The sequence below is a fragment of the Puma concolor genome, chromosome D4, assembly GCF_028749965.1.
Source record: "Puma concolor isolate L17-30 chromosome D4, mPumCon1.1.hap2, whole genome shotgun sequence".
Classification (NCBI taxonomy): domain Eukaryota; kingdom Metazoa; phylum Chordata; class Mammalia; order Carnivora; family Felidae; genus Puma; species Puma concolor.
Window position 1 is genome coordinate 80,446,650 of NC_141679.1, and position 12,790 is coordinate 80,459,439.

At 51.1% G+C, this 12,790-nt stretch overlaps 1 protein-coding gene across 6 annotated transcripts in view; it reads right to left on the reverse strand.

Annotated features, from left to right (window-relative positions):
* Positions 1-12,790, reverse strand: part of CDK5RAP2 (CDK5 regulatory subunit associated protein 2) — a 172,428-nt gene that overhangs the window by 82,194 nt on the left and 77,444 nt on the right. For all 6 annotated transcript variants that reach the window (XM_086683857.1, XM_086683856.1, XM_086683853.1 and 3 more), the window contains 2 exons: positions 10,926-11,063; positions 2,744-2,841 (listed from right to left, as the gene is read on the reverse strand). In XM_086683857.1, coding sequence (XP_086539983.1) covers positions 2,744-2,841; positions 10,926-11,063 — 236 coding nt within the window. The remainder of the gene's footprint in view (positions 1-2,743; positions 2,842-10,925; positions 11,064-12,790) is intronic.

A 12,790-nucleotide genomic window follows, 5' to 3' on the forward strand; every position in this document is an offset into this window, starting at 1 on the left:
AGATAAACTTAAAACAAAATACATGAACATTTTTTGAGACTAGCAAAACACCTTAACACATCAGAAAGCCTCCTCTTTCAAATACTGAGAAATACATCACTCTCTGTCCAGCGTCTGACCTTTGGTTCCTTAAGAGGGTCCATCAACACCTTGAAACCGCATGCGAATACTTAAGAACATGTGGATTTTTCTAAAGAGAGGGCCCATGAGCTTTCATCAGATTTTTCAAAAGGGATCCAGAGCCCCCAAAGGGTTAGAATTAGCAGCAACTGCTCCAAACGTCTGGGCTTGAGACTCAAGCCCCACTCTCCTTCAGAGATTTCTTCCAGCTCCACCCCTCGAACCGCGCACATAAATCAACATACATCGGAAGGAAAATAAACCGTTATGTCTAATCGTCTATGCTCGCTGCTTTGACGATGGTTCATTGTGAAGCAGCCCCCTTGCAAGGGAAGGGGCCCTACCAGCAACCTGTGCCTAGTTCCATTTCAAGACAATCATAATGATCAATTTGTAAGGCTGATGGAAAACCTCACGGAGGTGTCACAGCACTCGCTCGGATGCAGCCGTGCTGCAGAGACATTTCAGCAGGAGGAAAAAAAAGGAGCGTGTTTCCACGCAGCTCTTGCGATGAGGGCGGAGGAACGCGACCGGCTGCACTCCCCCCTCCGTCTCCTGACAGGGTGAAAAGTACACCGCTGTTGCTCCTGTGCCTGTCATTTATGTTCCCCTAACTCCAGGGCCTTTTCCAGGTGTGAGGAGTTGGTGGAACAAAAGGTGTTTCGCCTGGAAAGAAACAAAAGCCCTGCGCATTCCTCCTTCTGCAACATGGAGGCAGGGAGAGGCAGAAACGAGGAGCCGGAGCCAAGCTCCCGACGGCACCACCGCTCCGAACCTCGGGCAGGTCGGTCAAACTGCCGGAGCCCTGCCTTCCTCATCTGTGAAATGGGGCTGATACCTTTCCTTCGGGACTGTTCTGAGGGTGAAACGAAAGCTGCACGGGAAAGAGCTCAGCCCAGGGCCCAACACACACGAGACAACTCGACAGGCGTTTCCCTCTTTCCATACACCTGAGCAACTCCTGAACGAAAAGAGGGTATTTATAAGCCAAACTTTCTGATTCTCGGGAGTTACAGCAGTGATTCCCATCTGGGGACAATTAACCTCCCAAGAGATATGTGGCACTATCTGGAGACACTGTTAACAGGCCATCATGCCGGGGCAGGGGAAGGTGCTTCTGGAAGGGAGCAGTAAAAGCTGAGATAGTGCCAAGCACCCCACGCGGCCCAGGACCCAGAGAAGCTGCCCAGGTAACCCGACTTGGCCCGCTGCCCCCGAGTTTCCCAGCTTCACCGGCCCCGCCCCCTGTAGAAACTCCGAGCTGCTGAGGCTTCTGGAAAAGGCCCACTTTTACAGAGTGACGCCTACTCCCAGAATCTCATCGGCATGTTTCCATTTTCTCTAAATTCATTTCAGATCAACAAATCTGAAAATTATGTCATCTCTCAGAAGACCAGGCGGGGGGTGGGGGGGGCCCGTCCACTCACGCTTCCTGCGTGGCTACTCCGCCCCAGCCGCGGTGACAGGCACGGGGGAAATGGAGCTGAGCAACACAGCATCCCACCCGGAGGGGGCGCAGGGTCCCCATGAGGAGACAGGCCAGTTACAGACACGTGCCCAGAGGGTGGCAAAGGCAGCTGCGAGGGCAGAAAACTCACGACGACAACCATCCTGGGGACAGCCTCCTCACGAGGGTAGCCCTCCAGATGAATCCTCAAGGACCTCTGGGAGACAAAGGCAGGCTGTGGAAACGGTGCGAAGGCAGAAGCAGGAGGGCACACGGCCCAGGCCCTGGTGAAGGAAGGAATGGAAGACCATTCCAGCCAGAGTGAAAGTCTTAGAAGGAGCAGTAAGGGGACAAACACCTTAACTTTTTATTATGGAGACTTTTAAACAGACACAAATGAAGAAAGCTAATACAATGAGCCCCTGCCCATCTACTCACAGCCCAGCCCTGACCACCGGGCAGCCATGGCCGCTCTCGCTCCCTCAGTGTCCCCAACCCACCTCCCTCACTTCTGTATAGTTTAGAAATGAACCGTATCCTCTCACCCGTAACTACCCCTACTGTGTAGAGAGAGTTCTTTGTGAGGTGAAAAATCACCGAGGCCAATCCTGCACTGGCGAACAGAGGCCCCGGACAGACTGGGCCACCTGCCCGCGGACACAGAGCCGGGACAGAACAAGAGCACTCGCCCGCAGGGGGCTCTCGTCACCACACCTCACGGGCACCAAATCATTTCAGCAGTTCTATAAAGACACAAGTCACTCCAGAACCTTGTATGAGCCCCTGGGTTCGGTCACTCACCACCTGTGTAACTTTGGAAAAGACACTCAACCTCCCTCAGTCTTCGTGGCCTTATGGGAAATAGGGTAACAATCGTTACGAGGTAACACACATGGGAGTATTTCTGTATCTATTAAGAAGGCACTATAGATTACTGAGAAATTATTGTTATGTTATTTTTATCCTGAGTTCATTAGAATGAAAGAAATCAACCCCAAAGTCAGACGCTTCTCGATATAAAATAGGTTTACCCGATTTAAGCCAGGCAACCATCATCCAAGCATCATCTAAGCTTCCTGACCAAACCAGGATGGCTTTGCTGCCTCAGACGCCAACCGTATTTATTCGGAATACGTGTGTCTACGTAGGAGTGTGAGGTCCAAACAGTAACCTTACCTGTCTGGGTTCTGCAGAGATTTTACCAGGTGAGTATAGATGTCCTGCTCCTTCTTTAAGACTTGAATCAGCTCTTCATAGTCTAATTGTTGCTTTTCCTGGAAATGACAACGGGCATCTGACATTAAGGGGAGAACTGTAAAAGAGTCCATCCTGACGTTATGCAAACATATGTGGGTAGTTTCTAAATCCAAACGGAGGTGATCCCGGGTGCCAGGCTGTCGGGCAGGCCACGGTCGCAGAGCACCACCTGCAGGAGGAGTGGGGAATGACTGCCCGCCACGTCCCTCGGAACAAAGCCGAGTGCTGTGCTTCCAACACTGCATGGCTGCTATAAAAGGATCATCGCTGTCACCCGATCCACCAGTCGTGAAACTGCCTCCCCTCCAAGCGGCTGGTCATCGTTTTCGCAACACCACAGAGAACGCCTCTCCACGTTGCTCTTGCTCCGGAGAATAGAAGTTCATCAACCAAAAGGGACAAGGGACTTACATTAAAACAGAAAAGGCCAAGTGAGCCGCTTCTAAAGGCATCCGGAACAGAGTGATGACAAAGGGACCTAAGGGGGATCTCTGGAACCTACTTATGTGACCTGAGGTAGCCAGCTAACACCAATGGGTGAAAGTTTGAAGAATATCAGGGTATTTACATAGGCTCAAAACACCTCAAAATGCTTACCAATTACAAAGGAAAAAGAGTACCCACATGGTCAAGACACCTACATAAAGCCGTCGAAGTCAGCGTGGCCGGTAATGAGACAAATCTAAATTGGGGACCAACAGGCTGCGATGAGAGGATATTCCCACCAAATACACCTGCCTGAACCCGATCAACCCAGCAACGTCAGACAAACCCAACCCGAAGGACATTCTACATATGACTGGCCTGGACGCTTCAAAATTATGAAGGGCATGAAAGGCAAGGGTAAGACCAAGAAACTGCCCCAGACTGAAGACTAAAGAATCACGACAAAGCAACGTGCGATCCCGAATCAGATCCTCTGGCCACAAAGGGCTTTACGGGACGAGCAGTGAAGCACCCGTGAGTCTGAGGATTAGAAGGCGGGGGGGGGAGTCGGCCTAGTCCCTGCCCTTGACGGCTGCACCATGGCACACAGGTCAGTGTCCCCGCTTACGGGAAATACACGCTAGGGGACTCAGAGGGCACAGGGCTTCTCGTGGGCCACTTGCTCTCAGAGGCCTCAGGAAAGGTAAAATCCTTTATTCTCGAAACCTGCCTATAAATTTGAAATTATTCCAAGACAAGGGAAGAACGCTAAATAAAGTTAACATGCGCAGACTGGGGCAGCGTCCTGCATGGACGAGATGCTCCCTAAATGCTCGAGGGAGGCGCTCAGGTCGTGGGGAGACTAGAACAGCAAGCAGCCCTTGTACTTCCCACTGACCTATGCCTTCTCCTAAAGTTAAGATACCGCCTGGGACACAGGTGGAAACCTGACTGGACCCGAAGGAGCACGGTTACTGCACCACAGCGGTGTTGGTGTTTTCCTGTGACAGTGTCATCCCAAAGAAACGCAGGGACCCTGTATGTGTTACAGGCATCTCAAGTTATCTTAAAATATTCATTTTACCATCGCTTCAGAACTACAGCAGTCACTATACTCATCATGAGACCCCGTCATTTAATGTGTTAATAAAGAAGCACCATTTCCAAAGCAGATTTTTTTCAATAGTCTGATGACTGAATTTCAAAGTAATTGGCTTCCTTTATAATCCTGTGCATATATTTTATGCATTGGAAGACCTTTCCAGGGAAGAGATCCCTGGCTTCCGCAGACTGCCGGCCGCAGGGATGCAGAGGGCAAGGAAAGGTTAGGGGCCCCTGACCCGCGAGAACACTACCAGGCCCCTCGCCCTGAACAAGACAAGGCAAGGGCACCACCTGCTAATTAAGGGTTCCAAATGCTAAACCACCAGCTCGGTCATGAGAAGTTAGGTACCCAGACTGCTAGAAATGTCGGGCCCTTTTGTAAATCATGCCACATGTCCCTGGCACAGGGAGCTCCCATATGCCTTTTGTGCACAGCAACAGTGTCACGTGGGATTCTCTCGGCTCCCACCTGTACACACCATGTGCGTCAACAGAGGGTCCCCGAGAAGAGCCCGGGGAAGAACTGAACAGGATAACAAGACAGTGTCAGCCACTGTGCTCAGTGCTCCCCGGGCATTTTCTCAGGCCTCCCGACGACCCAGGGAGCTGAGGTGTCACCACCCTCCTCATTTCTGCGATGAGGGAGCTGCGGCACAGAGGGCTGACGGCAGCCAAGGTCAGGTGGAGAGGCAGGGTGCAGACCCAGGCAGCCAGGCCCTGAGGCCTGAGCTCTTCAGTCCAGCCATCCATGCCCCAGAATGGATGCGACGCACTGGGGCGCTTGGCAGGGAATCACTGTCACTGTCAACCAAATGAAAGGCAGCCAACAATGATGAAGAAAATTTAAAAAACTACTGCCTCTTGCCTGAGCGGCTCGGTCGGTTGAACGTCCGACTCTGGCTCAGGTCGCGCTCTCACAGTTTGTGAGTTCGAGCCCTGTGCTGGGCTCTCTGCTGTCAGCACAGAGCCCGCTTCGGATCCTCTGCCCCCTCTCTCTCTGTACCTCCCTCGCTCGCGCTCTCTCTTCAAAATAAACAAACGTCAAAACAAACCTACTGCTTCTTGAGCACCTACCATGAAGGGCAGGGATAGTTAGGAGGGTGTGACCTTACTGTGTGACCTTCAGCAAGTTCCTCAACCTCTCTGTGCTTCAATATGCACACCTCTCAAGGAAGGTAATGATTCTACGTCGCTCACAGGGTGGTGAAGGAGACCGAATGAGCTCATCTCTACAAAGTTCTCAGGGTGATGACCGGTACAAGATAAACACTCGATAACGTCAGCCATAACTTCTGTTCCCACGTTCTGGCGCTATGTTAGGCACTTGGGACACAGATCGTGTCTGATGGAAACCAGGGAAGCGTGTTAATCCTCCCATTTTTCAGATGACGAAACTGACTGTCTGAGAGGGAACATTTGTTTGAGGCCGTCCAGCTGACAAGTGGCGGTCAGAGTCTGTGCTTACGTTTGTAACTGCAAAGCCAGCCAAGAAGGGCTAGGAAAAGAAACGGGTAAATACGGACTTCTGTCGGATGGAGTGGGCTCCAGATGTGGAGTGTGTGTGCCCAGGCCCCGTGTCTTAACCGGAGGGTGGTGGGCGGGGCCCCAGAGGACCACCCACTGCAAGGCGAGGGCCCGGATGCCTGGCTCAGCTCCCCTCCGGCCTTCTCGCCGGCAGCTCTTCGAACCTCCCACCCCCACCTGCCAGCTGCCCACACCTGCACTTCCCTTCCCCCCGCTCTTCCTCCTCAGTGGGACGGAGGAACCCCTCCGTCCGAGCTCCAGAGGAACAAACCCCGCTCCCGCCCCGCAGAGACCATCATTCACCCCTCTCCACTGACACACTCCCAAGCACCTTACGGGGTCTGCTTAGGCCACATTCTCACCAGGAAGCCTTGCTTGACAGAGAAAAATGCCCTCTTCCAGCACCCACGGCACTGGTTCACTTTCACCCCGGGGCAAGCGTACCAACCATCTGCCGACAGGTCCGATGGCCCCTTGTGGGCAGCCATGTCCCAAGCCAGGAACAGTACCTGGCACAGACCAAATGCTGCCACAGACTGGTGCCATCCACGGTGTGTAAGGGCCTGGGTGAGGGGCACCACTCGGGTGTTATGGTGATGGTGATGGGTGTTATGGGGATCCCATAACGCCAACACAAGGATGGGCGTGCAAAGTCCTGAGCGCCAGGGAGGAAGAGGAGACGTCACTGCTAAGCAGGGGCAGGGAAGGCGACACCACAGGGGCTCCTTTAGGGATGTTTAGGAGTCACCCAGCAGACAAGGACACAAAAGCCACTCCAGGCAGATGGAACAGCACGTGCGAAGGCACAGAGAGAGGCGCAAACACGGCACTTTCAGGAATCTGAAAGAAAATGGGTAATCTGCACGAAATGGGTAAGCGGAGAACACAGGGACCGATATGGATCTTAAGAGCAGAGATTCCTGTGGGTATTTTGCATAATGGAAGTCAGAGTGAGTCAACGTCTTCCTAGAAGCAAATAGCTCACCCATGTTAAATAAATGAACTCTTCAGAGCCATTTGGGTCCCATTTCATCATTCACCTACTCCCCTGTGTTGAATCATGCCCCATTAGAATGAAGTCATCTGGCTCCCTCAGCAGAGCTCACAAACCAGTGGATCTCCTCAGTGTAGAGGCAGAGGGCCAGGCTGCCCAGAAGGGAGCGACAAGCAGCCACCCCCACCCTCCCTCCTGCCCCCCAGACGAGGAACAAGACACAGCCCAGACGGGAGGTCTCTCACCCCGAAGGAGAGTATGACAGCCACACACCTACCTGTGTCTGACTCCGCAGTCGTTCCTCCACAGCCCTTGGAATGACCACCCAGCTCACCCCTCCTCCCCTCTCTCATCTGAAAACTGTCCCTAAAACACAGGGGCAAGACCCTGGAAGCCCCCTCTGTCAGTGAGCCAGCCCCCTGGACCCACACTGAACCAGTTCGACTTTCTCTCCGGATTCAGAGACTTCAACTGAGAAACCGGAAGTCTGGGACACTGGGTGTGCATCATGTCAAGGACAGAGCTCGAGGGTTCAAGACCTCTGCTGCCCACGGGGCTGCCACAGTTTCACCCTCCCCGAGACACGGCTACTCAGCTCTCCCAACAAATACTCCCTTTCGCTGTGACTGTTTTGACCACACTACTCAATGCTGGATTCACAGCTTGCAACCAGAAGACCCTTAAGTAATGCACTTACATTATTTCCAATTCTATCAGGAGGTAAGCATGCAATTCCCCCATTCACAGATCGGGAGGGTGGGTTTCAGAGAGATGAAGGGACTTGCCCAAGGTCACGGAACTAGCAAGAAGAACGGGCGTTCCAACATAAATCCTGGGGATTTCCTACTCTGCACAGTTTCCTTAACGACTAGAAGGAAACACAGGTCATGCACAGACCACAACCTGAAGAGGTAGCAGATATGTAAAGAGAAAGCTTAACAGCTCACTTCTTGGTAAGCAGGGCAATTTAGTGGCCTGCTAGATGGATGGTGTCTACTTTGGTAGCTATGTCACAGCTCGGCAACAAAGACATTTGTTTGGATACTCAGGAAATTCAGCAGCGCTGTCCCAACCATGTCAACAGCCAAGCTATAAATCTTTGGCTGAGGCAAGTTAAATACGGTCAGTGTGGTTTACTCTCTGTTCTTCAATTCCCTGATCGTCCAGCATTAATTCTCAGGATCACACAGTGATCAGAGGCAACAGAGACTGCCCAGACTCCATGGAGACCTCATCATAGCCTCAAGTTCTTTGTAGAAATGGGCAGAGGATAAACCCTAAATCAACACAAAGTGGCCGAGGGCACAACAGGAGAAATCCACGTTTTCTACAAAGAACGAACTACGGTCTAAAAAGCATACCCTGGGGCGCCTGGGTGGCGCAGTCGGTTAAGCGTCCGACTTCAGCCAGGTCACGATCTCGCGGTCTGTGAGTTCGAGCCCCGCATCGGGCTCTGGGCTGATGGCTCAGAGCCTGGAGCCTGTTTCCGATTCTGTGTCTCCCTCTCTCTCTGCCCCTCCCCCGTTCATGCTCTGTCTCTCTCTGTCCCAAAAATAAAATAAACGTTAAAAAAAAAATTTAAAAAAAAAAAAAAAAAAAAAAAAAAAAAAGCATACCTTTCTCGTGGCGGCGGGGGGGGGGGGGGGGGGGGGGGAGGGGCGCGAGGGGAAGGAAACTGCAGGCTGCGCCCAGTCGGAACTACCTGAACTGACACTTTAGAAATTTATAATTCCAAAATGATCATTTATAATTCCTTACCCACAATTAGCAATTAGTCTTGCAGAACAGAATTAAAGCCTTTGCGAAAACACTAAGGCATTTTAAGGGCGCCTGGGTGGCTCAGTCGCTCGAGCGTCTGACTTCAGCTCAGGTTATGATCTCACGGTTCATGGATTTGAGCCCCTCATCAAGCTCTGTGCTGACAGCTCGGAGCCCGGAGCCTGGAGCCTGCTGCGGATTCTGTGTCTCCCTCTCTCTGCCCCTCCCCTGCTCGCGCTCTGTCTCGCTGTCTCTCAAAAATTAATAAACGTTAAAACAAATCTTTTAATAAAATAAAATAGACTAAGGCATTGTGGTAATTTAAACATCACCAGCATCTACATGTAACAGAAAATGAAATGATGACGCTTCACCTGTGATTCTATGCAGTACAAACAGCGCCCAGCCCAAGAAAACAAAAAAGTGGGACAGCTGATCAAACTAGTGAGATTAAACTAGAAAACACTCAGCCTGTTCCACACACCCATAAACGTTTCATTCGACACTTAGACACAGTTTACGTGACTAAAACAGGATTCGACATAGCAAAGTTCGATGAGATGCGTTCAGGTCAGTGAAGATCTGTCCGTCTAAATGCCCAGCATCACCTACGTGGTGACAGGGCCAAGAGAAAAATCCTGGCCTCCAGGCTTCTGGCCCAGCCCAAGGGGTCCTCGACGCTATGCTGGTATTCTCATCCAAGAGAAACGGCAGAATGCCAGTCCACCAAGGGTCGGAGGTAAGAAAAAGCCCCCACTGTCCAGTCAGTGATGCCCCCCGGCCCAGGGCTGACCCTGAGCCTATCCACAGTGCAACAGCTAGCACTGGCTGCCAAACAACTCCTACACCAGCCGTAAAACGACCCCTGATTCGTCCTCCCCAACCACCCCAGGTGCCCTGGCCCCTCCCCTAGGGACCTCTCCAGAATCCAGTAACCACAGGGTTGGTACCCGCACCAGAGCAGGTACTCCAGCCCTACTGCCCGAGTCTGATCCGATGGGTGTGCCCGTGCTGTACCGGTTGTTAATTATTGTGAGAATCACCCTTCACAAAACCGCACGTCACGATCAGAGCCATTCATCAAGGAGCTAATTTGCGTAAGAGTTGTCTGTCTTCTGAATGTATGAACTTAATTAAAGCCAGGTTTAAGGGAAAAAAAAAAACCAAAACCTTGGCCTACAGAGAGCTCCTCTCCTTTCCCACATCTGGCTGCCAAGTTGCATCACATGCAAGCTGGGGGTCAGAGCAATCTGTATGTATGTCACACGAACCAAATCATTTCTTCACTCAACAGACATTTGCTTACTGGGCCACGCACTGGGCCAGGCATCAGGATTCACACACGAATTCCAGTCCCCTACCCTGAGGTGCCATCCGTGGTGTGTAAGGGCCTGGGTGCAGGGCACCACTCGGGTGTTATGGTGATGGTTATGGGTGTTATGGGGATCCCATAACGCCAACACAAGGATGGGCGTGCAAAGTCCTGAGCGCCAGGGAGGAAGAGGAGACGTCACTGCTAAGCAGGGGCAGGGAAGGCGACACCACAGGGGCTCCTTCAGGGATGTTTAGGAGTCACCCAGTAAACAAGGACACAAAAGCCACTCCAGGCAGATGGAACAGCATGTGCGAAGGCACAGAGAGAGGCGCAAACACGGCATTTTCCGGAATCTGCAAGAAGTCAGCTGTAGTTAGAGATGATGGCGAGCGACCTGAGGCCAGACCAGGAAGGAGGGCCTGCTGGGCCAGTTTTCGTGTGTATTTGAACAGGAAAATTTTCTTAACACAGAAATTACATACAGAGATTACATAGTTCTTGAGAGGTGAACCCTGGGACAGCAAATACAAGGCTCATCTTTTTCTTTTTCTTTTTCAATTTTTTTTACAGTTCATGTTTCGAGAGAGAGCACGTGAGCGGGTTTACAGAGAGAGAAACCCAAGCAGGCTCCGCACTGCCAGCACAGAGCCTGAAACGGAGCTCAAACCCACGGACTGTGAAATCATGACCTGAGCTAAAATCAAGAGCCAGATGCTTAATGGACTGAGCCACCCAGGCAACCCCTGGGCTCATCTTCAACGAGCTGTGATTTACCAGTTTCCTGAGTGTTGCAAATGCCAGTGCTCAGCTAATGGATACTAATCTGTAAGGCAGACAGACTAAGAACCCTCCCCGTATCTGTTAGAAGCTCAATTACTGGCAAGAAGGCCCTGGAGGGGCTCTAGATGAGAGCAGGTATCACATACGTGTCGGGAGAGAACGTGAATTCACGCGTGACGTCCGACTCCGGTCAAGCTTACCTCGGAGAAGAGCCATTTGCATGGTGACCGCCACAAAGAGCACTTTTCCGGGGAGTCTTCACTCCTGACCGTGAGATCCTCCCCGGTCTGTGAATGACGGTTCTGCTGGACTGCTTCCGAATCTTTTTCACTGAATTTCTATGGAAACAAATCGTGAGGAAGTTTTCATCAAGAAAAAAAAAATCTTCGTAACAGATTGTCCAGAACTCTTGAAGGGAAGATATTTTATTTTTTCTTCACATTATTTTCCTCGAAAAAATTTCCATCATCCCCAAATACTAGGCAATCACAAAACTGTAACGCAGCCAGCACCCCCAGGAGAAAAGCAGCCCGCGGGCAAGGCACAGGCAAGGTGGTGGCAGTCGTTACAAAGCCCTTCTCCCCACCACCGAGACGGCTGCCCAACGGGTGTGGAGCACCAAGCCCAGGCCTGGCCCCATGGGATGGGGTTCCCATCCTGGGTCCCCCTTGGCCAGGGCGTGACCTCCGGGTCTGCCTCCTATCCTGCGGGGTTACTGCAATGATAGAGGAAGTGTTTATCGCAACCAACAAAATCCCGTCTCTCTCGAAACATCACAAATTTGACAAAACTTGAACCATCGATATCCGCGAGGAAACTGGACTTCGGGAAGAAAAACTGCAAACAGTGTTCTGAGGTGTGGTCACAGATGAAAGGGTCCTCGTGATGACGCACAATACAGTCCCCCTCATCGACCCCTTCAGAAGATCTGGCATTCAACAACACAACAGGACTAGACACCGTTTCTCTGATCTCGTGGCCAAGTTCAAGCATGGACTCTATCTCTAAGTGTTTAAAACCTAGAAACTCCTTAGCTAGGGGTCTGTCCACTCTGGGTCAGAAATTAAGGACGAGAACCACCTCTCATTCCTAAGAACCTATCAGACTTACTTCATCATGTCAAGCTTTTATGAGAAAGGAGATCAGCACAAACATGAAAAAAACAGAGACACTTTTTCTTATAAAAACCTCTTTAACTGTCCCAGGAAAAATTAGAAACCAAATAACCAATACTGAATTTCTAGACTTGCTATAATACAGCTGCGCTTGACGTAACGCTTTTCATTTTCCTTTTTTAAAAGTCCAATTATACATATACGCTGTGTAACAATCAAACAGCACAGCACGGCTTACAGGGAGAACGTCAGCCCCCACCTCTTCCTCCTCACCTCCGGGCCCCACTCCCAGGAAAACACAGCTTCCAGCCCCTCGGCTTCTTCCGCTATTTATATTACATTCCTACTCTCCCACGGCCTGACTTGTGAAAGTAACATGGGTCTCGGCTCCTACGGCGCAAGTTCAGGGGTTTGGTTCTTACATCATCTGCCTCCCCACCTCAGCACTTTTCCTGATAGTTACAATTTCAATTCAAATGACAGTCCGCATTCACAGCATCACGACCACACAAATACTGTCCACGACTCACCCACGTGGCCCTCCCGTGAGCACATCTCCTTTCGTGCTTGTTTCTCTGCTTTCCTTGGAATCAGTAACAAGTGCTTTGCTCTATTTGTCCACTTAGTTCATGAAACTAAATTAGGTACTTAATGTAAATTCATCTCTTTTTTTTTTTAATTTTTAACGTTTATTTTATTTTTGAGACAGAGAGAGACAGAGCATGAATGGGGGAGAGCCAGAGAGAGAGGTAGACACAGAATCTGAAACAGGCTCCAGGCCCTGAGCTGTCAGCACAGAGCCCGACGCGGGGCTCGAACTCACGGACCGCGAGATCATGACCTGAGCCGAAGTCGGACGCTTAACCGACTGAGCCACCCAGGCGCCCCTGTAAATTTATCTCTAAACTCTCTAAAATAACTTTCAAATGTCTCTAGATGGAGCCAGACAC